General features: G+C 38.4%; 4 protein-coding genes across 7 annotated transcripts; 2 read left to right on the top strand and 2 right to left on the bottom strand.

Annotated features, from left to right (window-relative positions):
- Window positions 1–423: 423 nt before the first annotated feature.
- LOC103975676 (uncharacterized) lies at window positions 424–5,610 on the top strand. Of its 4 annotated transcripts, none has more exons than XM_009390701.3 (11): window positions 424–475; window positions 861–907; window positions 1,277–1,333; window positions 1,451–1,689; window positions 3,143–3,257; window positions 3,334–3,414; window positions 3,501–3,642; window positions 3,719–4,161; window positions 4,398–4,522; window positions 4,966–5,055; window positions 5,351–5,610. In XM_009390701.3, exons 3-11 carry the CDS (start codon window positions 1,313–1,315, stop codon window positions 5,454–5,456), a joined length of 1,362 nt encoding a protein of 453 aa, XP_009388976.1. In that variant the 5' UTR covers window positions 424–475; window positions 861–907; window positions 1,277–1,312; the 3' UTR covers window positions 5,457–5,610. The 4 variants fall into 4 exon arrangements, with proteins under 4 accessions (XP_009388976.1, XP_009388979.1, XP_009388975.1 ...); XM_009390704.3 differs by having other exon boundaries at window positions 428–475; window positions 1,271–1,333; window positions 3,501–3,624; XM_009390700.3 differs by having other exon boundaries at window positions 428–475; window positions 1,271–1,333.
- Window positions 5,611–7,902: 2,292 nt separating this feature from the next.
- Window positions 7,903–10,960, top strand: LOC103975677 (uncharacterized). The gene is made up of 4 exons (XM_009390706.3): window positions 7,903–8,053; window positions 8,798–8,899; window positions 9,980–10,140; window positions 10,696–10,960. Exons 1-4 carry the CDS (start codon window positions 7,954–7,956, stop codon window positions 10,798–10,800), a joined length of 468 nt encoding a protein of 155 aa, XP_009388981.2. The 5' UTR covers window positions 7,903–7,953; the 3' UTR covers window positions 10,801–10,960.
- Window positions 10,961–11,081: 121 nt separating this feature from the next.
- Window positions 11,082–16,607, bottom strand: LOC135605812 (methyl-CpG-binding domain-containing protein 11-like). Its single transcript, XM_065096301.1, has 3 exons — window positions 16,359–16,607; window positions 12,058–12,208; window positions 11,082–11,932 (listed from the first exon to the last, which is right to left on the bottom strand). The coding sequence occupies exons 1-3, from the start codon at window positions 16,476–16,478 to the stop codon at window positions 11,304–11,306; spliced, it is 900 nt and encodes a 299-aa protein (XP_064952373.1). The 5' UTR covers window positions 16,479–16,607; the 3' UTR covers window positions 11,082–11,303.
- An 897-nt stretch (window positions 16,608–17,504) lies between these two features.
- On the bottom strand, window positions 17,505–22,641 carry LOC103975679 (uncharacterized). Its single transcript, XM_009390708.3, has 4 exons — window positions 22,029–22,641; window positions 20,124–20,273; window positions 19,192–19,854; window positions 17,505–18,824 (listed from the first exon to the last, which is right to left on the bottom strand). The coding sequence occupies exons 1-4, from the start codon at window positions 22,362–22,364 to the stop codon at window positions 17,745–17,747; spliced, it is 2,229 nt and encodes a 742-aa protein (XP_009388983.2). The 5' UTR covers window positions 22,365–22,641; the 3' UTR covers window positions 17,505–17,744.
- Between the last annotated feature and the right edge of the window lie 2,615 nt (window positions 22,642–25,256).

The raw sequence follows: 25,256 nt of genomic DNA, 5'->3' as shown, positions 1-25,256 counted from the left end.
TCCAAAGCTCAACTGCAATGCCGCCTGTCACTTCCCGTCTCGCTTGTCCGCCGCCACTTTCCTCTTCCTCGCAGTCGCCTCCGAAGCCGCCGGTGTCTATTCATGATTACCCGGGGTAAAATGGTAAAATAGCCACCTCATTCCTGCTCTAAATTCCAATCTTACCCCAGACGCACAAATTGCGTACATTAAAAAGGTGATGCCTCGTAGTCGATCGAACCTAAATCGAGCAACCGTCGAGTTTGTTTTCGGCCAATGATCCAGCGGATTAATAATCGTTATCTGATCGGGTTTGATTCGAACCAAAACGTTCCCGGATCCAGGTCCGAGTTTGAGTCGGGTTATCGGGTTGTCATACTATTTCGGATCCGCGCCTCAACTCCCAAGTGCCACGGTCTATATAAACGTTACCCATTCCCCCCCTAGTCGCCCCTCTCCCCCGTCGGCCCCTTCTGCTCGTTGCGCTAGAGATCAGGTAATCCCTTCTCTTCTTCGGTTCCTTGTTTCCGTTTCGAATTCGCCTTTGTTTTCGATTTTTTGCGTTACTTTCTCATCGATGTATCAGTTTATTGCTTTAATTTTTCTCATGCTAGTTGTCTTGCGGGATCGAATTTTAATTCTGAAAGGAGGCGCTTACGGGAAGGCCGATTTTTTCTGTTCTTTTCCCTTCGTTTTTGGTTACGATTTTACTTTTAGAGTGATCATTTTTCTTATCTTTTGCCCCTTATTGTTTATTGGATTTGGCAGTAATTTAAGGGTTCTTGGATTGGATTAGGGTTTCTTTGAAAATGCTATAATTTTAATGGTTAGGTACTTTTTGATCTAGAAATCAGTTAAACGCTTTGATTTTTCTTGTGCAGGTCTGAGATTACGGCATCGATCTGCTTGACGATTTTCAAATCTGAAAGTATGTTCTTGAATCAAAATTTCATTTTTTTATTTTTTTTACTTCAAAGTTTGATAGGGTTCTGCTTTTGGAGTGATTATTTTTCTTTTCTTTTAGTTAGCGTCTTGCTCTATGGTTGAATTTGTAGTGATTTTGGACTTTTGGATTCAGGTTAGGGTCTCGGTAAATTTCAAAGTAAGAATCTCGATAGATCCGTATGTAGAACATATTTTGACAGATGAATTGATTTTGTTATAAATCCAAGAAATTCCCTTTACAAGAACTATTTTCTTCTTGGTTTGTTTGGTTTTTTCCTTTTCGTTTGCCACTTTGTTGGTATTTTTGTCAGATTAAGCAATGATCTTTACTTTTTTCTGTTTGAAGTTTCAGGTCTTCTTTAGAACCAGTTGAAGATTATAGAATAAAATGATTCAGCATCATAGAAACGTAAGTTATTCAATTTTTTTGGCCTTTTACCAACAATATATGCGCATGTTCAGTTTGCCTAAGATGCTCTGCTTGTTACTTTTGCTGATTTATTTTGGTATTATGTTAAATATGCAGGGTTTTCATCAAAGGCCTCATGAATATGAAATGGAAGACTATGAAGAATATGAGGAGGAAGCTTCTGAGCCTGATGAAGAGGAACTGGAAGCTCCAAAATCTACCAAGGATGAACAAGATTTTCTTAAGCTGAGAGAACAATTAAAAGCTAGATTCAGACAGAAACTGAAAAAACAAAGCGCTGGTGCTCTTGGTCGTCTATCTCAGACTCAGGACAAAAGAACAGCGACAAATGACAGGTATGCTATTTCAGCTTTGTACTTTTTAGGCTGGCACCGTGTGATTTTGTTATGCTGCAAAACTATTGTGAGTTTTATCTTTCTAGTTTGTATCATCTGCACGAGGACAAATTTGAGCAAGATCTAACAAAATGTACAATATAGTGTGTAACTTACCAAATAGGTGATGAAACTGGATAAAGGATGTATTTGAAATAATCAATACATACATGCGTTAGATTTTTATGGTCTTTGGATAATTTAGTGGTACAGTTGCTTTTGGTACAACATAGTTACATACTCGGTAACTGGAAATGTGAAACTCTCTTCATGGCTCTTACTAGTTTTAAAAAATCATTACATCATATCTCTCCAATCCATGTGTATACCATGAAGGTACATAAGTTGTACTTATGAATCAACCTCAAACGAAGTGAGGTTGAAATTCATTTATCTTTTTTAAAAATTGATGATCTGAAATAAGATAAATATCCTTTTTATTAATGGTGTTGGTGGTGCACATTGTATCATGACTTGACATGATGATATAATTGGCTTATTAGTTTCGTTGGGCCTAAACCATCGACTAAAATGTTTAAGCTTGAAGTTAACAGTAGTACACCCATCATACTCATTATAAGTCAATCTTAGTCTTAGTCCACTTTCGATATGGTACTAATCGGGGTGTTATAATATTTCCCACTTAAGGGCTTGATGTCCTCGGCAAGGTTCAGCATAGCCCGTATCAAACCCTAGCATAGTGCATGTGAGACATAGCCTGATGGTGGCTCCATGCTATGACAAGTCCTTTGACTTCGTCTAAGGATAGTCCTTTCTTACTCGAACCCCTCACTATGCCTCAATAGTAGGTTGACTTTGATACCAATTGTCACGATCCAATATGATAGAATAACTAGCCTATTAGCTCCATTGAGCCCAAACCATTGGTCAAAATGTTTAAGCTAAAATTAACAGTATTACACCTATCAAACCCTTATAATGTAATTTTGGTCTTAGCCTACTTTCAATGTTGGACTAATCAAGGTGTTACATAGTGAATTGAATTAAAACATGATCGCATGTTTTGCTCCATCTAATGTGTTAATTAAGTTTATCTGCAGAAAATCCAATCAATCCTGACTTGCTCTTTGTAATCATCTGCCATGTTGTATAGAAGGATTTGATAATCTAGATATCTGTGCTTATATTCATGTATTCAACATCATGCATGATGCTCAAAATAATAGTGAACTAAGGTTGAGATATAAGCCTACATTTTCACTGTCAAGTTAGGTAAACAAGGTTCATCGTAAGTGATGAGGCTTTCTTAACTGAAACTCGGGATAACTGCACTAAGATGAAAATTTTATTGTCAATGATCAATAATTCATACTTGGCTTGCTGGAATGCAAGAAATTTCTGAAGTTGTTCCTTCTTGTTCCTCTTTTCATGTATGAGTTAATTACTCTTGCAGATTTGGCTCCTTTTTTGGCCCTTCACAACCTTCTATTGCTCCACGAGTTATTGAAGAAAGCCGATCTATTCGAGAAACTAAACATATCATGACAAACTATTCAAGTTCTTCAACTGTATGTATATGGTCCATTTCTTCATTCCTTTAAAATTTTATCTGAACTTATATAAGGATCACTTCCTGATATGCAGAATAAAAGAGATCCCACGTCTTCTGTACCAAGGACATCTGCAGATCACCAAAATCACCAGCGACCAAAAATTGTAAATCAGGTAGTGACCATTTAGCATAGAACTAATTGCAGAGCTTGTGGTTATTTTATATGACTTTGACATGCTAAAATTTGTACTATTTTTAGATTAAAAATAAAGCACAGACACTAAAAGATATGCGAGACTATTCCTTTCTACTGTCTGATGATGCTGACCTTCCTACCGCAAAGGAGCAGCCTAAACCGAGGAGTGCCTCATCAGCAACGTCTGGTATGCACAAGCCTCTAGGTATTGACTAGTATATAATGGGGCATCTTAGTCTTTTCATAGAGGATACTTATACAGGTTTCTGATCATGTGGAAGATGGTCGGATGGCTCAATCATCATTAAAGAGCAAAGTACCAACAGGCAAACCTGCTAAATTAGCATCTGCCGGGCATGAACAGAAGAAACCAGCTCTAAGCAATCAACATGTACAGAATAGAGTTGGACATGTGAAGGAACCTACACTCAACAGACCCAAGTCATCTTCAAATGATTCTCAGAAGGTCTTCGGTGATGTTAGAAATGGACCTGGAAGAACTACAGGAAATATTGCTTTGAAGGGCAAAGTTCCTAATCAGAGTACGATCACAAATAGGCCTCCTAGGAGCGTTACAAATGCGCCTAGTATGAAGAAGAATGTTCCATCCGCCAAGACTCATTCTTCTGCACAGAATCATTACTCTGAGCAAAAAAGATTGCCTCCTGGGATGGATCGAGCAAAAACAACAATGAAACAACCAATGTCTTCCTCAAAAGCTGAGGTGTGTTTATCTCTCTATTTAGCTGTTTGTTTATAAATATGTCATGTGTAAAATTTATGCTGGAATGGTAATAATGTTACATAATAAATATACGGATTTCTTATACTACTATCGATAAGCTGTCACCATGTTCTTCTGCAATGCATACATGCCATGTACATATATGACGTCTGGATAATTTTGGCATTAGTAATTACTTTTGACTATCCTGACATTTGGTTTTCAATTTGGCGCAGCCTTCTAAGCAGAACTCATCACGTGGAGTCCATAATGATCGTCTAAATCAAAGGCCTGCAAAAAGAAAGTCCAGTGAGGAAGAAGACGTTGATGATTACCGCAGAGCGATCAGAGAAATGTTTGGGTAAATATTACTTCAGCAAATTTGCATATGTTTCTATGTTATTCATATCTCGATGTGGTTTTGTGCATCCTGCCATTTAAAAACCTCTGAAAGTGTTCTTTGATACCACTATCAAGTCAATAGACTCAAAGAGCATTTTTAGCAATTCTATTTTAATAGGCTAGAGACCAATTTGGAAACTCCACAAGTTCAGATACGAGGAATTCTCTTATTAGTGTAGTACTGTTTTTTCAATTTCTTATTACAGTTGGTGTAATTCTGTCAGACTACTGGAACAATGCTTGGGAAGTATGATTTCTTGCATAGAGCTTCAATTTCTTTCTAAAGAACTTTCGTTTTCTTACTAAATCACTTTGATTTGTTTAAGGGGCTTTCTTTTGGGATAAGTTTCATGTTTGTTGTGTTTTTGTATAGTGTACTGAGGTTATCAAATTTTAATGCAGGTATAATCCTAATAGATATGCTGGGATGGATGAAGATGACAGTGACATGGAGGTTGGTTTTGATGTAATCCAGAAGGAAGAGCGGATAAGGTATTATATTCTTTCTTAAAATTTCATGGTGCCATATAGCGCAGTATTATATTCTTTCTTAAAATGTCATGGTGCCATATAGTGCAGTAACACTGGAGTGCTGTGTAATTTTGAAGACTATCTTGCAGCTTTTGTTCGTGCTTTCTTTTTTGCATCAAGAGATGATATTGATTCTACCGATATATGTCTACAATTCCAAGATTGGTAGAAAGGAGGACGAAGCATGGATGTTTTTGTTATTGCATTCTTTTTTGCATCAAGAAATGAGATGAATTCTACTGAATTATGTCTACAGTTCCAAGATTGCTAGAAAGGAGGACGAGGAGGAGCTTCGCCTGATCGAGGAAGAAGAAGAACGAGAGAGAAGGATGAGGACGAAGAAGAAACTAAAACGAAGCTAGCGGTGAAGCGCAATGATTAGCATTTATCCAAGTCCATTTGTTGTGGAATGATTAGCATTTATCCAAGTCCATTTGTTGCTCTACTTCATGTGGTATTGTGAAAGCAAACGAGTCATTCTAAGATGGATGAATCAAAAGAAATCTCTTTGCTGCATTCATGTTCCAGGCTAGTATTTTGTAGGGCAGGTAACTTAATTTCTATGTTGATCATTGCTGTGACGATCAATATGGTCAATTCTGCTCTGGCATTTGGACTGCTGGAAATTTATACATTGCTTCCAAGTACAATGAGAAAGATGATTCAAGATAGACAATAAATGTAATGTTCAAATGAAGAGAGTATTATTCTGTGCCTCCCCTGGTGGGAATTATAGTCTATTCTAAACATCAGCATCAACCATTTTGGCATTAAAGAAGTCCTTTTGGTGTTCAAATCCATCATAACCAAAACATTTCGGGAGATAAAACGTTTGATAAATTACTATATTTTTCCTCAAAAAAAGAAAACTGTATATATATATATATATAAGAGTTATCCAATTGGATGCTGCAAACAACAAAAAAAAATTAATCAATTCATCAGTAGAAGCTTTGTGCAAAAGTTCAATTATCTTCTCCAAGCTGTATTACATTTCTTATGATTGCAAAATCGAAGCAACTCCCCCACTTTCCCACTCGAGTCACAGTTATTCTCTCTTTCTTCAACTAACCAATCCTCGCTTCCCACTACAGATCATAGACAACACAAAAACCGTTCTCATTTCCACTCTTCATTGTCAACCATATCATCCCGTAGAAAGGCAGAAGACTGTGATCAATGCGAGCCAAAAGGTGGCCGATCCAACTCCGACTGGCCGTCGTAGCCACTGCCTGCATTGGCTGTTCTCTTGCTCATCAGCACCTCGTAGGGGACTCCATATGGTCGATTCCTCCGAGCAATGAGTTCTACAGCAACTGGGCCAGCAACAGATCTTTCGCAGTCGGTGATGATTTAGGTAACCTATACTTTCACTCGCTAGAATCGTTCACATGCTTCAGATCTAAACGTTCGAGTCCTTCCTCAGTCTTCAGGTTCGAGTTAGGGTTCTACGACGTGGTGCAGGTGTCGAGGAGGGAGTTCGACAGCTGCAGCGCCGACAACGCCTTCCGTTCATTTCTCGTCGGTCCGGCGACGGTGAGTCTTAACGAAGAAGGTGTGTTCTACTTCATATGTAGCTTCGGAAACTACTGTCTTCTCGGCCAGAAGCTATCTGTTACCGTTCAGCGTCTGCTACCACCACCGACCGGTGCTTCTCCCTCTTCAACTCCTCCGGCGTCGCGACATCTCAAATGACGAGAACAGTATTGGAATCAGATCTCATGTACTGCACCTTTCGTGCTCTGCTTGTTTGGCTCGTTAGAATTTGATGCACTTGACTAACATAAAAGGAAGAGAAACTTATGCGTGCTGTGCATGGCACTACTCTCATGGAAGTGGATGATGAATACAACATCTAACATAAACACTATCTCATCAACATGAAAATTTAATGAAAGGAAATAATTGTAAGAAAAATAATAAAAAGTTCAAAATTTTTTTTCTGGAATCGTGTTTGATGATACCCTCCTAACGAACGGTTCGTTAAGATCGATTAAAATTAGACATAATAAGATTTTTTAAAACAGTGAAAGAGAAAAGAAGGAAATATATGACCGAGAAAGATATATGAGAAAAAGAAAAGAAAATAGGAATGAAATATGGTGGTGGTATCTTCGAGAAGAAGAAAAGATCTCGACGGTTTAGGTTACCTTAAACATTAAACCATAAAATAAATGACACGTCGAAAACAATATATAAAGGAAATAAAACGAAAAGATATGAAAAATAATAACGTTGAAATAAAACAATAATAACACGTCGACACATTAAAAATAATATAAAGAAAAAAATAAAGTAATTTTGATATTTTTCCGTTACTCAATCCTAACAATAATAACGTTGAAATCTCGGCTCCATCCAAACTCTTCAATAGTATAGATAAAAGGTTGGTTAATCTCTTGATGATATGGATGATCGAACCAACGAAGCAATCTTTCCTACGGAAAAGACGAGTCGTCGTCGTCTTCTATCCACCCGCCCTCACCTAACAGTCTTTTTCTTTTTTATTTTTGCTAAATTCTCTTGGAAAATTGTTCTGCGCCGTAGCAAATTTACATGCGTATATAATTATTAATATATCGTCACAAATTTATAATATTGATTTCTCCTCCTTCGCTTTTGTTATTTACTTGAAGCGTATTTATTTTAATTACTACAAATTGGTAATTAATAATGCACAGAATTATAAATTGTATTAATAATTCCCGTTAGAAAATTATTAATGGATTATTACCGGTTGAGAATTCGAGGGCTAAATATGTAATTGCATCTGTACAATTATCCTATAAATTCCCAAGGACAGAACGTTTCCCTCTATCATTGGATTCTTCCGCTTGATCTCCGCGAAGAAGCCAAACGATGGCGTCGAAGGTCGGCCGTCTCCTCGTCTCCGCCGCCTCGCTCCTCCTCCTCCTCCTCGTCGCGCCGCTAGCCGCCGCCACCGACGTTGATTACTGCAGTGAGTTCCCCTTCGACCCTTTCGCTTCCACTTTCCCCTTTCTTCTTTCGATCGGTCTGTGACCCCGTACAACCCCCTCGGCGATCTTGTTCTTGGGTCCTAATCTTTATGTTGTTGAGATCCTTAGTTTTTTTTCGTGGTCGCGTGTTCCCTAGTCTTGCCTTACCGATTGTTCTTGACCACTGCGTTCGCTCTTTCCCTCGTCGATCGCTTGGTTTTGGTCCTAGTTCTTCTCCAGCCCGGAAACCAGAGCAGGGATTAGGTTGGCCGACATGTGTCCTGTATCTCGTTGCGTAGATTTGCCGCATTAAACAGGAAAGGAATGTTTTTTGTTTATTTTTCTTTTTAACGAATTTTGATCTTATTATCAAGAAATGTTTATTTATACGATAGAAAGGGAAACTTTTGCAGCACTAGTTAACAATCTGTGTGCGTTCAATCCTAACATTATACTTCAATTTCCTCTTGTGTCTTCTTGTATCTCATTTGGTTTTATCTGAATCCTTATTTTGTTCTCAAGTTTGTCCTTTCACAGGAATTCTTAACTCTTTGGTTAAGCTTGCTTAGTTCATTATTGGTAGCTTGTACTGCTTGTTTGTTCGGTTATACGTTGAGCATGATGATCGAGTTGATTGTTCAAACAATCGTTATTTCCTCGAGGTTGATTATTTTAAAGGATGTGTGATAGCCACTATAGATGATATTTTTGCTGATCTCTTTCTGAGGGTTGAGTTATCTTTACAGAAAAGGGAGCTGACTATCCAGTGACGGTCAGTGGAATTGAAATCTTTCCTTATCCAATTGCTCGGGGCATGCCAGCGACATTCAATATCTCAGCAAGCACTGGTACGGTCAGATGCTTTGCATGTTTCTCATGTTCTTTCTTGTAGCAGCTTTTGGCATCCAATTTATTTTGCTTCAATCAACTCTTTTGTTTTGATAACAATTTATTGATTTTAAATGAACCACTTGTGGAAATTGACCTAGTACCGACAATATATCAAGTACATTTACATATTTTTATCATGGTGCTCCATGGTCATTTCGATAGTGGTCTATCTATCACTGCAGTATTACAAAGAAGGATTCTAAGAGATAACCAGGTTACCAGCTAGTTAGCAAGGGGCAAACTGTAAATACATTTGTTTTGTTTTGAAATCTAGATCAGACATTGGAGAGAAGTTCAGTGTAAAAGATAATCAGAACCTATGAACAAGATTCTCTTATTTTCTTTTTCAGACAACAGTATAGCTTGATTTATAGAAAAAAAAATTAAGTTTATATATGATGTCCCACAAGAGTGTTGATTGTGAAAGGTAGGAAGGTTCTTAGATATTATATTTTTTCTACAAGCTAGCGAGGGATGTTTGCTTCCGTGTCAGCAAAATAGAAGATAAGCAGGTTAATTTAGAGGAACAAGGATCGGAAGACTAGTAGATATCCCTATTACATATTTGGTAACATGCAGTAGTGTTTGTCCCGCTAAAGAGTATGTTATGGACATCTGGTAATATCTGATTGTTGAATGGCCAACGGTAATTAAGGTTAGATGATCAGTTCTCCAATGGAGAGGTAAGAATTGCACATGCCAGTTAGCATGCGTGGGGCTAGTGTTCCTGACCTGTCTTTGTGGGTTTCTTTTCTAAAAAACTTTTGTCTTGGCTTAGAAAAAATCTGTTAATTTTGGGATTTATGTTAATTAGAATTTCCAATACTGATCTAGGTTTTACACAATAAAAGTATGGAAAGAAAACTTTTAGCCTGCTTAACTTATGCAATTTGCTTCACAATTAATTGTTGATGCAAACAAAGTGTTTTTGAGAGTTCTTTGGAGTACATCATAGATATTAATTTGCTTATGTGAAGTTTCTACCTTGTATTTCGTTTGAAGCCCAAGTTCATTTCTGATTTTGGTGTCTTAAACAGGAGATGAAATATCAGAAGGAAAGTTGATAATTGATGTCAAGTATTTTGGATTTCATGTTCACCAAGAAACTCATGATCTTTGCCAGGAGACATCGTGCCCAGTCTCAACTGGTGACTTTGTACTATCTCATCAGCAGACTCTACCATCATTTACGCCACCAGTAAGATGTCCTATTCAAAGTTTTTGTCATTATGTTTTATTGTTATGGTTGCTTTAAACAACTTTGATTTTATATGGTACGAAAATGGGGTATGATTTTGGAGAATTGTGTTTGGCTTTCTTGACTAGTATGTTGATTGACACCTTACATCATTGTTGTTTTGCTTCAAGACTAAGAAAAAAGGAATAGGAAGGGGAGAAAAAGGAAGTGTGTAGATAGGGACTTAAGATGTTTATTGCATGATATGTACCGCCTACCAAGAGCAATATATATGATTGGAGTATCTAAGAAGAATTCCATTAGAAGAATTATGTCGTGGAACATAATCACCAGTATAAGCTATTCTATATTATTGTTCTACATTGAATGGAATCTTTTTGGTCTCTTCAACAATTTAAACGAAGCAAATTATATTTGCATGTTATACACTAGCGTGCAAGTTTTCATGTTTGTGTCCATAATGCTACTTGAACTTGAGATTCAGATGGAACCGATTTGATTGAATCACATCAGTAGTGAATCTGATTTGTTTGTGGTGGTGTCTTTATCCTGCAGGGTTCATACACACTTACAATGAAGCTGACTGGAGAGCAAGGAAAACAACTGACATGCATCGTTTTCGATTTCAGCATTGGATTTGCATCTGTGGCTGATAGCTGAATGTAATCCAAATTTACATAAGGTGGTGTGTTCTTTTGTCTATAATACTACAGCACTCAGAACCATAGTTCCTCCAAGGAATCAACCCAAATCTGGCATGTATCTAGAACATCCATCTGAAGACTCTCCTCCATAAATAAACTGTTTATATTTTATGGTTTGCCAGCGTTTTATGGATATATCGTGTAGAAGCTTCTCCTTGATGTTGTGAATTCTGATGATACCATTCCATCAAGACCACAAATGCCCTCAGTTTCTTGGTGTAACAACAGGAACACTCATGAGTCACAAATTAGTTCTTCTATTGACAGATTCTACTGGAACCTGTTCAAATGATACATACAAAGCATGACAAAAGACTAAACCACTTAGTAGTTTACACAGGATGGTAAGTTCCGGTTGCCATGATCGAGTGTCTGCAACCGCCCACTTATACCAACTACAAGTTCATACAAAGGCCTACAACTAAATGACATAATGGTACATCCGAGCATTTGTGAGTTTCAACAGTTAACAGGAGAGGTCTTAGGCAGATGTTGCCCATCTGTTGCCGAAGGGACTTCCTTCATGACCACGGCACCAGCATCCTCCTTGTGACTGCTTTTCTCTGATAGAATCTCTCCATCCTGGTTCTCCTTTGCAGCTGATGCCTCTTTGCAGTGGTCAGATGGAGGCGGTACCTCATTGTCAGCTGGTTTGTCATCTGCTTCCCCATTGTTCTCCAAAGTAGTGTCAGTTTTCTCTTCAACACTTCCATTGGTTTTGAGGAGGGAATTATCTTGCTGTGGTGCATCTTCATTTATAACTTCAATGGCAGGATCCTTGTTCACTGCAACCTCTTCAGTGACACCCTCATCCACCGAAAGCCCCACTGCAACATTCTCACCTTCCACCTTATTCACATCGTCATCAGCTTCTTTCATTTCCACATCAGTAGGCACTTTCGCTTCTTCTGTAGTGACATCCTCCTTCATCTCTGACATTCCATCCGCTGCATCTCCACCATCTTTCTTTTCTTTTGCTCCTTTCTTTGAGCTTGATTTCCTTTCTCGCTTCTTTGGCTTTTCGTCTTCTGGGGTTTCCACAGCCTTGGCTTTCTCCCTAATTCTTGCTGAACGTCTTGGGGTGTCGCCTGCACGCAAGTCGTGCAATGAAGGAAGCACAAACTGATTCTTTCATGCTAGATTCTTATGGGTGCACGCTACATAACTGTATACGTCCACAGGCACTTTAAAAACATAGGAGGGAGGAAGGTACCAGTTCCCCAGTCAAATTCAGATGATGAGGGCCCTCCAGGGTGAGTCTTCAAGTATTGCTGTAATTGTCGTTTACTCTTAATCTCCTCGCCAGTTGGTGATATGAAGACGATCTCATTCCTTCTTGGACTTCCATCCTCATTTAACATGAACTATCAATGTAAAAAAATATATATCATCAGTGTCGTAAAGAAAGAACAAGACGAATGGAAGCATTCCATAGTCCAGACATGTTGATTATATATATGACTTCTACAATTAAGAAGCAAATCGGCTAGAGGTATTAAGGCAATAGAATTTTTAAACAATAATGTCCAGAAAATATAATTGTTGCACAGCTGGTCTTACATCATTAGAGGAAAAAGTTCCAAAAAAATACGGAGTGGTTCAAACTCTTTGCTATCAATCAGAAATGATAGAAGAATATCATAGATACAAATGGTTAATAAACATCACTCGAACTTGTCATTACCTGATTCAAATAAGAAAAAAGAACATATAGAACATTCAAGTCTCTTAAGGCCGATGAGTATCTAGGGATTAGTGTTACTTTTAAGCAGTGATGGAGTAAGTTACCCCAAAAGGCAACAGAGCTTACTTTAATAAAAAAAGGTTTTCATCATAATAAATGAAGGCAAAAGGTAAAGGTAGCCAGCACTGTACAGGATATGGGCTGGCTTGTCTATACTAACATATTGATCCACCTAATGAACACACAATAGAAATGTCACATGTGCCTGGAATTTGCAAATTAATGATTAAAGCATCTAGCTCCCACATTTAAATAAAAAATATAAAATGACAGCATTATGTGCTTAAATAAAAAAGCGAGCCTCAAATTTTGGTTTATTGAATATGCTCAAACAATCAAAATCAATAAAAAAGAACACACAGGCACATGTTTCAATAGGCTAGAAACACTCAAAATCAATAAAAAAAAAGGTGATTAAAACATAGTAAATAGTAGCACATGTCTCTTATGGAAACAACTCTATAAAAAAGGAACAAATATGACACACATGAAGCACTCACTACCTTATGCCAATACATCCACGATTATTTGTGAGAACAAGGACTATGATTATTTTTGATAAATCCACTTCACTGTTACAAATCCTATCTGAAGCAATACTTGATTGTCATTTAGATTTGGTTTTGTTCTATTCAAAGGCTTTAATGCTATTTGGCACAATTCCTTTCTATATGGTCCCTTTTTTTTTTTTTACAAATTACAGCGATGCCTTCTAAGCTCTGATTGCTCATCTTCCTCTGTCTTCATCACAAGTCTGCCAGCAGGAGAATCATCAGATAATCGTCAATCTTTATCATAAGAAATGCAGCAACAAATTGTTTAATTAGTAAAGAGAAACTAGTCTGCTTTTCTCCTACATTGTTAATGAATTACTTTTTACATTTAGCTATATGTTGGCCATGTCATTCATTAAGGAAATAACATCCTCAATTTGGTGCAGAATGAGAAACAAAGAAACATTCTATATTAGAATATAATTAATCAACTGAGTTCTTACAAGTTGGCAGTGGCAAATACATCATCATATACAAGTAGAGTGAAACTAAAAACAAAGGGAATCAAGATATGCAAAAGAGGAAATGCTGACAGAAGCAAGAATAGATCATATGAAAGGGCTAAAGACCCAAAACAGCTCTTCAATCAAGTAGACATGCAATTCCAACAGAACAGTTGAACAAACCATCACAGGAAAGAGACAATTTAACACATTCCATTTTAGAATGGTAGAAAAAGGAACAATTGATAGCTGTTCCAGACTTTCCTTAATTAAATAATTGAGGACTATTTAGACTTCTGGTAGCGTCCGACTAGATCAAAAAAACTGCACAAGGCCTCAGTTAGCCTCTCAATGCATCCTTGTCTGGGTTGTATAATTGGTGTTATCAACAAGAAATTATAGTTCACAACTGGTGAACTGAAGCACTGAAGACATGAAAATTTTTTTAACCACCCTGATCAACATATAACTTTAGCAAAAAGATCCACTTAGGATTATCAAATGATGTCTATTTTTATCAAAAAGTAAAACCCGTGAATTTTGGAAAGTAATCACATGACTCGGAGGTTAGCTAATCACTTTCATATGTCTTGATCAACTACAATTAAAGACATCAATCACCTTGAACTTCACATTATATAACCAAAAGCTTCGCATCATCATCTACTCTGAGCATTTTGCCTTTATGAAAAAGCAAAAAAGAAAACAAGCTTGATCATATTTACTGCTAATGTTGACCCGATTTCAATTACTGTAATAGAAATCAGTTGCAGCCAACAAACAGGATAAGAAAAAATGATGGACAAAATTAATAAAAAATCTAAGAAGAATAAGAGAGAAGGGGATAAATGCTTCATTTCACTCTAAGAACTGATCTACCATTCCAAACCTGCCAAAGATAGATGATTAGTGAAGCTTAACTGGATAAATTGCCAAAGAAAGAGATGATCCGTAAATTTGTCCTACTTTAATATAAAATCCATAAAGGAAACCAGAGCAGTTAAGCAATCGTCATAGTTTAGTTAACTTAAAACACCACAATCCAGAGGGCAAGCTTTGTTACCACAATCCAAAGGGAGAGCTATATTACCGCAATCCTTTGAGACTTGGATGATCAAAGTTCGTGTCAAGAAGAAAACAAAGACAAGGTTGCATACATAGACCTTCCTGAAACCCCGCATTTGCAGGGAGCCTAGTACATTAGGTTGCCCTTATTTTCTTGAGGACCACACATAAAATGCCAACAAGCAGAACACAGAAAAAATAGAAAGGTAACAACGAGTCAGCTATTATGTGCTCTTCACTGAGTTGCAATAAAACAAATCTCAAAAAGGAAAAAAAAAACCATAGTTAGTTGACAAAGTACCGAAAGAAAAAAGTTTCAAGGTGTTTCAAGAATTCAAAGCCCTTGTTTGGATGACAACAGAGCCATTAACTTCCTTCAAATAACAACTAAAGATAAATATAATGACAGAAATTCCTGCAACATACCAAAAATGACTCAAAGACCAATAACCTGCTACACAAATTTGTTGACTACCATATCAATTAATTCAGGATAACATATCACAAAAACCCAAATAATTTCAGTTCTCATCAATATGCAGCAGGATGTATGTTAGACATAACCAAGCCATGGATTTCATTTCAGTAGTTGCTGCCACGAGTTTGAATAGCTTCATATGTCAGTTTTCAGTTAAATCAGTAAATCAGCCATTACATAGATGACTTTTATCTAAAGCTAAGATCAGTACTTTGCGTCTAAGCATCTTCTGGACTTAATTTAAATGTCTTCTCCCCTCTTCCTCTTCTATTAAATCTCAAGTGACATGTGATTTGTGTACAGGATCAACCGGAAGCCAGTGCTTTTACTTAGATTTTTTGGTGGTCACAAAAGTATCCAATGGTGAAGCCTTCGTTACTTAAGTAGCTTTCACCCAATTCCACACAATAGAAAGATTGTCTTATGGACACATATTCACTATGTAAGTTTCGAATTTATGAAATTACCAAATTTCTAGTTTGATGGTGAACATGTTAAGAGTCCTTCCCCAGATTCCATGGCATCTCGAATGCAGAGCTTGGGCAAGCACATCTCCTGTGCTCTAATCTAAAAGCAATTAGATGCTGTACTAATTAAGGCATGCCTTGAAGAGTAGGTTGCATGCCGCCATCACTTTTATCATGCAGCTCAGAGCAACACTACGATAAAGATCTTCAGGGATAAAATGGCATGCAACAAACTATTTAGCAAAAGCTAGTCCTTGGACAAGAAAAGGCGCGTCTTTAGCCAGAAACTAAAAACCATTCATGTTTCTGACAGCGCACCTTGCAGGAATGCCACTAAGCACCTACTTCAACAAGTATAATTCTAAATACAGACTAAGCATAAAGACCATCAAATCCATACTTGGACAGCACTACATCCAGAGATAAACCACCACTCAGCAAATATACGAGTACCAAACCCTAGGTCGAGCTAAAACAGGGACACGAAGCAAAGCAAGAAGAATTACCAAAAAGGAAGCAACCACGACCACCAATTTGACCATGCTCATACCAAATACCCTTTCAAAACCCTAATTCAAACGCATACCTGCTCCAGAAAGCACGGAAACCCTAGAATGCACACCACACAATCATGAACACACACACACACACACACACACACACAACAACAACAATTACGTGAGCTCCCCAGTGCAGCTGAAACCAGAGGACAAGAAATTAGGGCAGGGGGAACCGAACACGAAGGGATTCCTTGGAACCGGACCTTCTTTTTCCACCCGGTGGGCGCCGGGAGCTCGACGGAGACGACCTCCGCGTCGTCCCTCGCCTTCTCTGGCGGCGACCCCTTCTCGGCGCTCGCCCCTCCGCCCTCCTCCGCCGTCATCGCCCTCTCCTTTTCGCGCTGCCTCGACTTCCCGCTCTCGGATGCGCCAACGAATCAGCACGAAACCAAGCGAAGAAAACGAGCAGAATAGTTCCTCCGTCTCGAGGCCGCAAAAGCGAAACACCACACCGTAAACGGCGTCCGGGAAACGGCGGAACTCGAAGTGAATCCTGCGTCGGATTGAAACATGGGCTCTCGCGTCCGAGATTACCGACTCCGGATCCCCTGTGTGGTACCGTTCGCAACCATTCTGTGTCATCGCTTCCGTCGATCGGATTCGGTGGGACCCAGCAGCGCTCCGCGGTCACCCATCAGATAAAAGATATAATCTTGAGATGGGTTCAGACAGGGGATTCACAGCACGGGCAGATTTTGATGCGCGCCACCGCTGTGGGGGTTGGGCTCGGGGAACGTGGCGGACTGCGATTGGCGAGAGGTGAGGGGATAGAGCAGACAAGTGAATCTCAGGAGTGGCACGTGTGGCGTCGACGAGGTTTGACGGCGTTTATCAAACCTCGTTTATGGTTGAGGATGTGAGCGGGGCGGAAGTTGACAGCGACGCGTGGCGTGGTGGTATCGCCTCGGCATATGCGCTCTCTCGGTTGAAATCTTATCCACTCCCACACGAGTTCGAAGAGCTTGCAATGTTGGATTAATTTAATATTTATTTTACACATAAATTTAAATTTAATTATTCTTTACTATTATTTAGTAATTATTAAAAATCTAATTGACATCAATAATCTTGATTTTAGTACTAAATTAATCTTCACAATTCCACACCCTTCCAATAGAGTGAATACACCAATAAAACAAACATAACTGCATATATACAGACAAACACCTAAGTTAATTAGGTTATATACTTACACATGCATGCAGAATTATAAACCGAAATAATATGATGTTTATCAGCAAAGCTAACACCTTCAAATTGAAAAAAAAATTTATTCGATAATTTCTCTGTCTATTAAATTCTATCGATGATCACCGAACCATCAACGATAATCCATGCAAGTTCAAAAATGATGGTAAAAATCTTAGTGTGCATTGGCTACTAGCTTACTTCATTAATATACAGGAAGACCAACAAGTTGAAACAAAGCATTCAACACAAACTTCACAATGTACCAATGCAAACAGACACAACAAAGTCCCTATAGTTAGTTGAGGTCAAGAGAGAAGCACACTATTTAATGTTTCTCTATTTTCCGTCATCCATCCAACTCAGATAAGCACATAATTACCTAACATTGGAGATCGATCTTATACAACCAGAACTGCAGGTGCTGTTGAAATTGCTCCTGCTGGTTTGACTGGCCATGACAACTCAGGAACAGACTCTGTTGATGAGGATAGAGTAGCCAAACCGAGCTCATTGGACAACTCTGTGTAATGGAACTCGATCTGAAGGCGGCGATGCAAGGGAGTGGAAGATATCCGCCCTTTCTTGATGTCGGCTTCGAGCTCCCTGATTGGAATTGCCGCAAGGAAGCTCTTGATGTACTCCTTGCATGCCTCCTTTCCCCTGCACACAAGATCCCCCTCCACAACAACATTTCCTTTTTCCAGGTCCAAACTCCCAGCAACACCATTTCCTGCTGCTGTGGCCTCACTGTCAACATTCTTGCTCCCACTAGAAACCTTGTGAATGGCCGTGCTATCATCAAACTTTAGGATGTAAGCCTGCTGGCACCCCTCGTACAGCCGCTCACCAAGCGTGTCTATTATGTAGCAAGCATGGTGTTCAACCATGAGGACAAAGAAGTGGTCATTCCAGCTTACTATGTATAGCTGAGGACAGCGTCCATCGCTTGGGCAGTCTAAGCCAATTCGGCTAATCTCATCCCAGATGCTGTCAAACGACATGGCTCCATGTAAGAAATCGAAGCCACTGTTGCTGGCGGGGCCTTCAGGATGGAAGAATCCAATGAAAGATTTCCTTGGAACAACAGAAAGTGGTCGAATCTTGGCTTGAAGAACTGTCTCAAGGTCAAAGTGCTTGTCAGGGAAACATTCACGATATGCCTGATTGTCGCAAAGGTTTCTCCACTCGAGGGAGCCTTCTCGGATGAGGCTATCAAACTGGGATTTGATAGGCATCATGTCTTTGTTCCTATGAAACCAGTCAGCAATGACGGCAACAAGAGCCGTGCATGCACTTTCACCAGAGGCTCGCTCGCTCCTCTGGTCAATGGATGCAAAGAAAACCTGAGTGGCAAGCTTCATTTGCCCATCACGGCTAACTAGTTCCTTTGATTCCCAACTGCCTATGACAAAGTAGTCATCACCAAAATCAGATAGTGATGATCGGTTCATAGCACTATCGTCATACCATTTGTGCCTCTGCAAGAAAATCATGCAAACATTCTCAATTTCCCTCCCAAATAGGCTATATAATCAACATAAAGAAAACATGTATAAAGACATTTTTTGGTCAAAATTCTGTAAATATTTGATTATCTTTACTGCATGTAGGAGAAACCTACTAGCCAATTATGACTGTCAGACAATCTAAAAACCGAGAACAGGACCAGGAAAGGGAAGGCTGCACATTATCATATGGTTAACCCTGAAAGGCTTGTTCAGTTATCAATAGCTGGAAACATCAACCCATACAAAAATAAAAAATAATAACAATGCATTCTATATATCAATCTAAATAGCTTTATAAAAAATAAACTAGCAGAAGCAGTAAGCAAGAGAAGCATACACCAGCAGAAAGTGATTCATCAGAGGAACTCAGCAGCCGCCGGTCATAGTCAATGTCATCACCTCCTTCTTCATATGCTTTCTTTAGCAACGGCTCCCCTTTGGGCTTGGGAGATCTGAAACTCAGCTTCCTCTTTTTCCATGGGAGGATACTTCTCTTAGACAGGGAAAATTCAGGAACGGATGCAATTGTATCCTCTGCATGTGAACAACCTACATCTGATCTTCGATGATTGTAATAGATACAATCCTCCTGGTCCCCATCTTCCCTCATCTCATAGCCAATATTGTTAACAGATGCTAATGTACCATAACTGAATGACTTTCTTACATTGGTATCCTCTTTGCTTTCTTCTACTTCTTCATCAAGTTCATCATCTGGGGAGTCTGTATCACACGGATAAGGGAATTCTGCATCATCACTCCTAGTAGAGCACTTCCCCTCACTACCAGCATCATCTTGGCATGTCTTTTTAGATTTACGAGTTGACACAAGCTCGGTCAAGATTTTCACCTTTCTTAATCCAGCTTTAAGAGCAGAAAGCTCATCTTTCTCAGGAGGAATAACATCCCCAGAGAAGGGTGACGAGGGTGCAGCCGGTGACCTCTGTATCATATCAGAAGAATCTTGTGAAGTTCTCAGTTCTAATATATTGAGAGCCAGCTGCAAAATAAACAGCTTCACATGTCACATTCTAGAATTTTGTAAAAATTCTTCTAACGAGGTTCAGCGATGAACACAGAGAACATAGGGGAAGAGTAAAGGGCAGAGCAGAAAAGTTAGTTGAAAATGGGCTTGGGGAGGAAGATGTTCCATGAAAATGAATCTTGAATGGGATATTCAAAAGCATCATCATTTCCTAAAACCATAGTTATCCACATTAAGTAGAACTAGTAGACTCGAAAATCAAAATCTAAGGTGTCTTAACATACATGAAGCGCCAAGTGAGACTCGACGGCACCAGGAAGCAACAATGGAAGGTAGAGCTCAATCTCCTGATCAGCAGTAGATGTGAATTCTGCTATGTTCACTGTAGCCACTCCAAGAACAGATTCCTTGTTCTTGGCACCATGGTTTGAGCCCTAGATCAGATGGAAATCAGTTTAGCTCCACCATACTTAATTTGATCAAATTTATAACAGATAGACTTTCACAAAAAAAGGAAAATCATAAAATTTCACAAAACAGATGGAAAAATAAAACACATAATAATTTGACAAGTAAAACAGGTCTATATGCCAAAAGGTAAAATAACTAAACATGTCCCTTCCAAATTGGTAATAATGACGCAGAGCAGATCTGGACATAAGCTGACTTATTTATTTTCCAAAGTGACTTGATTGAAGTTATATATGGAAGATTGCAAAGCTTCAAATTATGATGTTCAATATTAATTATTAAGCAATTAAGCATATCATTGCTCTACAGCAGCACATCTTACAAATCATTAAGTTAAGAATCATTGCCAATGATTTTATATATGCCAAACAACAATGTTTTTCATTTTAGAAATGGCTTTCTCATTAACAGCAGTACATAGCTTCCTAACAAAAGCTATATGCCACAACCCGGGCCTGATAGGTTAACTGGCTCATCAACTTAATTTTACCTAAATCACTGGTCAAAATGCTTAAGTTAAAGTTGATGATAATACACTCACTATTATAAATCAATCTTAATCTTCTCCACTTCTGATATGAGACTAATCGAGGTATTATAATTTTTCCCATTCAAGAGCTTAACATTCTCGCTAAGACCCAACATAACCTAGATCAAATCTTAGCATGGTGCATGTGAAGCATAACTGGTCGGCTTTGATACCAAATATTATGACCTGAGCCTAATAGGTTAATTGGCCCATCAACTTTGTTTGACCTAAATCATTAGTGAAAATGTCTATGCTAAAGTTGATATTAATATACTCATTAGACCCTTATAGGTTAATTTTAATCTTACCCACTTCCGATATGGAAGTAATCGAGGTGTTACACTATGAAGAATAAGTTAGTGTCAGAGGCAACTATTAGGCGATGTTAAAAGTTAATTAAAGAAAGTTGACTTTTTTTTTTTTGACAAAGCAACTCTTTAGATGTAAAGAACCAAATTACCATTAGAAATCAAACAACCATTAAAATTTGAGAAAGACATTTATAAAAAAAGACCAATATTTAGCAATCAATAATTCATAAATATAAAAGCAATACAAAATGTTTCTCGTTTTCATTCATGAAAATATGGAAAGAAAGGAAAAGGAGTAAGATGAGTGCTGAAAGAAGGAAAAAATCTTCTAAAAACTGAAAGAAAGAAAAAAGAAGAATAAAAAATTATGTGTGTGAAACACTTGACAGAAAATGACATCCTGGTTAAAAACAAAAATGAATTTACAAATAATATAACTAATTCACAGCGAAGGATGCCATCCGATACGGGATATTCAAAAGGCATACATAGGAGAAGATACAACTTGACCAACCTCTAACTCGCGTTCAAAGAATCGGTATATCTTTCTAGATTTCGAGATAAGAAAACAAACTTCACCACAAAACCCCTAAAACAAATATCAAAAACACATTTTTGATCAGCCTAAACGAAAACCGTGAAGAGAATTCGAAACGTTCGACATCAATTTCGACAAGTATAGTCTAAATGAATTAGCCCAATAATGAAGATTGTCGAGAACGAAACTGGGACCCTGGTATTGGTAAATGCCCTAATGAAACACCAAATCGCCAAGATTCGGCACAAGAAAACAAAAGTAGGATGAGAACAGAACAAGCAAATCAAGCAGCATTTCAGATGAGAAAACAACAAGGGAATCAGGGCCGATTTGGACTCACATTGAAGACGGCAAATACGATCTCCCATGGATGGAACGCGTTTCTCCTATGCGCCGTCAGGGTACAAACCATCTCAAATTCCTCGTTCCACGCTACCACACCCCCATCGCCCACCTCCTCCTCCCTCGTCCGGTTCCTCTTCACCGTCCTCCTCAACGAGCTCAGCGCCACCTTCGGCCCCTTCCACCTCACCTCCGCAGCCACCTTCCTCCGCACCTCCTCCGCCGCCTCATCCCCAGCACTGACCCCTTCGACCCTCCGAACCACCAGCCTCACCTGAAACTTCTTTGACAACAGCGGCGGCCACGGCCGCCACCGCATCATCGTCACCGCCATCCCTGCAGCCGATCCAACCGCTGCAGAGCCCACAACTTAGCACAGCCACGGGAAGCCAAATCTCGAGGTCCAGGCACCAAAACACATTCGGATCGCCAAATCTCCACCAAAAGGAGCTCAAAGACCACGAGAAAAACCGCGCCTTGGTATCAAAATCGACGCAGGGGTCGAATGATCAACAAGTATGGGAGAAAAGGAGGGTTTTTGGCGGAGATTAGGCGAGAGATTGAAGAAATGGGGGAGAGAACAGAGCAGAAGCGCAACGCATATACGAACCTTGACGTGGATGTGGATATATATATATATATATATACATACATATATATATATATATATATATATATACATACATATATATATATATATATATTTATATATATGAACAGATGAGGGGAGTTCTTCGAGGCCACTGCCGGCGTTACTCTGTCGTTAGCAATATAATATATATTCCCGATAAAGCTGGCACGACGGTTCTCGGACTTAACGGTGACGGAATCATCATACAATTACCAAACTAACCTTCCTGATTGCAGAGAATTCACTTGAAATGCACTCAATAAGAGAGGGGAAAAACACACCATCTATTTAATTAACCTAAAAAATATTTATAAAGAAGAATAGATGTAATATTATAAAATAATTTTTTTCTTTTTTGCAGTATTAACATGACTATATAAATCCTGTGATATAATACAAGTTATACTATAACTATAATTATTGATTATATCTAATTGCAGTCCACCATGTTTATCCTGATATGAACTAAGGTAACCGAGGGGTAATTTTGGAAGGGAAAAAATAATAATTGTGATTTTGATCAGATGTCACAGATGGACAAGAGTAATTAGAAGATCCAAGAGATATTATTTGATTTTGTTGGTGGGGTTTTAATATAATATTTTGGATTTAGAACATATTCTAGTTAAGCCAATTCCTAGTTGAGCATCTTTCATGTGGATAAGTTCTTCATCATTAATCCAATAAAACATTCATGAACAGGATCTTGTCGATATGAATCTTCTCTTGATACACTGTCCACTTATATATGTGTATGAAGGTAAAATATTGAAGTCTAATAAATTTGCATGAATGTCACCCAATTAAAAGCTCAGGATTACCAGACTTGTTTCTCTGCATTTGTTGTTGTGTGCCAATTCAACTCAACTGTATGAACTTATATGTTGACACAACTGATATTTGAGGGTTTCAAGTCAAGGTTGCCTCTTTTGTTTTCTTTTTCTTTTCTGTGTTTTCTTTACAGTAATCTTATATTTTTCATATCAGAAAAGCCTCAATCTTGATCATCTTCATGTGATCCTATTACACAATTCTTGTGTACTTTGTACTCTCTTCTCTCTTCTTCATCTCCTCCATGTGATCTCCATTTCTTGAAGTTTCATTGTAATATATTTATATGAGACAGCAAGAGAGAGAAATCATGGCTTCTTCTATATTTTTACATCTATCAAGAAATGAATCACATCATTGCAGTAATTCTTTTTGTACCTACCTTTAATTAGCTAGGCTTGTATTTGAGTGTTCTGATACAAGAGAAGGATGAACAAGATTCTATTGCTTCTCTGTAGCATGTATGATGATATGATTTTTTCCTTTGGATGATTGGTTTCCTAGTAAAGTGGAACATATGGAGATCCATTATTCCTTGAGTCCTTTCATGACACATCTAATCTGCAACAAAAGGTTGAAAACTTGTGCTTTCCTTTTTTTCTTCCACCAGTGGAAGTGACAGACAAGATCATTCATTCAGTCTTCTTTTGTCAGTGCTGTTGGGTTGCCATTACATGAGATTTGGTCTCATTTTCTTAAAGTCAAGCTCAGACACCATGCTTGATCATATAAAAGCTGGATATCAGGAGAGTAAGAAATCAGATATTTATGTGAATCTCAACCTTGGTTTTCTTTAGAGTGAAAAATGATCTCAATATCCTTCATAAGTTTACGAAACTTGAGTCTGAACAATGAGCAAAGGCAGTGGAACTACATTCAGGCAAGTGCCTTTCTTTAGAAGCTAAATGTGTCATCAATCTCAACTTGTTTCATTCTGTGCTTCTGCATTCAGTTCCCTTCATACCATTGCTGTTTGCTTCTTGCTTTTCTTACAACTTATTTGGTTCTAGTCTCATGCAATACCAAACAAGCAGACAAAATGCTTACAGATTCCACACCCACACTCACATGTTTTGGCAATTTGCTTTCTGACATCATGACCACAGGGGAAGCACATCCTCTGAGATGTGTTGAGTCATTGGCTTTCTGGCCCTCAAAGTTGGTCTCCACACTTTCCAAAGAGAAGCCCTCATTTTGCTGGTGTTGACAAGGTAGATATATATGCTCACATGTGGTGAGGGGTGACATGTTGTGTTCCTTGAAATGGCTTGCATTTTAGCCTTGGCAGTGGCACTTGCTTTGCTTGAAATCAAAGATCTCTTGTATTTTCTCTCATCACCTAAACCATCATCAGACTGAATAATGAGATTTGGTCAAGGCTGCTAACTAAGAAATGAAAAGCTAATAATTATTTCCATAGGAAATGTTATCATTCACTTGTCAGCATCATTCAATTTCCTTATCTTCCAGTCCCTACTTGGGCATTGGAAGATGAACACCTGAAAACCTCATTGAGTGATTCATGAATTCTAGGACCACAGTGAGAGTGATTCTTACCATGAATGTTCATCATGTTTAAGTGCTATATTAGGTTGAGTTTGGAGGAAACACTTTAAAGTCCACCTACCACATCTTGATTTCTTTACAACAGAGTAAAAAAGGATGATGGAGCAAGGCAGGTGATGACTCCTTGTTGGATGGTGATCTGTAAGATAATTCGGTACAGATCTTTTGTGAACAAGGTCTCACTCAATGACAGGTTCC

The sequence above is a fragment of the Musa acuminata genome, chromosome BXJ2-2 (assembly GCF_036884655.1).
Source record: "Musa acuminata AAA Group cultivar baxijiao chromosome BXJ2-2, Cavendish_Baxijiao_AAA, whole genome shotgun sequence".
NCBI lineage: Eukaryota > Viridiplantae > Streptophyta > Magnoliopsida > Zingiberales > Musaceae > Musa > Musa acuminata.
The sequence above is the reverse complement of the archived record's forward strand: the minus strand, read 5'-3'. Positions and strand labels throughout refer to the sequence as shown.

Coding starts and splice junctions, on each gene's coding strand:
- LOC103975676 (XM_009390701.3), top strand. CDS start 1,313: ATGATTCAGCATCATAGAAAC. Junction 3,258..3,333: donor ACTATTCAAGTTCTTCAACT/GTATGTATATGG, acceptor CCTGATATGCAG/AATAAAAGAGATCCCACGTC. Junction 4,162..4,397: donor TGTCTTCCTCAAAAGCTGAG/GTGTGTTTATCT, acceptor AATTTGGCGCAG/CCTTCTAAGCAGAACTCATC.
- LOC103975679 (XM_009390708.3), bottom strand. CDS start 22,364: ATGGCGGTGACGATGATGCGGTGGCGGCCGTGGCCGCCGCTGTTGTCA. Junction 19,855..20,123: donor AGTCTCACTTGGCGCTTCAT/GTATGTTAAGAC, acceptor TTTATTTTGCAG/CTGGCTCTCAATATATTAGA. Junction 18,825..19,191: donor ATGAATCACTTTCTGCTGGT/GTATGCTTCTCT, acceptor ATTTTCTTGCAG/AGGCACAAATGGTATGACGA.
- LOC103975677 (XM_009390706.3), top strand. CDS start 7,954: ATGGCGTCGAAGGTCGGCCGTCTCCTCGTCTCCGCCGCCTCGCTCCTC. Junction 8,900..9,979: donor CAATATCTCAGCAAGCACTG/GTACGGTCAGAT, acceptor TGTCTTAAACAG/GAGATGAAATATCAGAAGGA. Junction 10,141..10,695: donor TACCATCATTTACGCCACCA/GTAAGATGTCCT, acceptor TTTATCCTGCAG/GGTTCATACACACTTACAAT.
- LOC135605812 (XM_065096301.1), bottom strand. CDS start 16,478: ATGACGGCGGAGGAGGGCGGAGGGGCGAGCGCCGAGAAGGGGTCGCCG. Junction 12,209..16,358: donor CCACCGGGTGGAAAAAGAAG/GTCCGGTTCCAA, acceptor TTACATTGATAG/TTCATGTTAAATGAGGATGG. Junction 11,933..12,057: donor TGAATTTGACTGGGGAACTG/GTACCTTCCTCC, acceptor ACTTGCGTGCAG/GCGACACCCCAAGACGTTCA.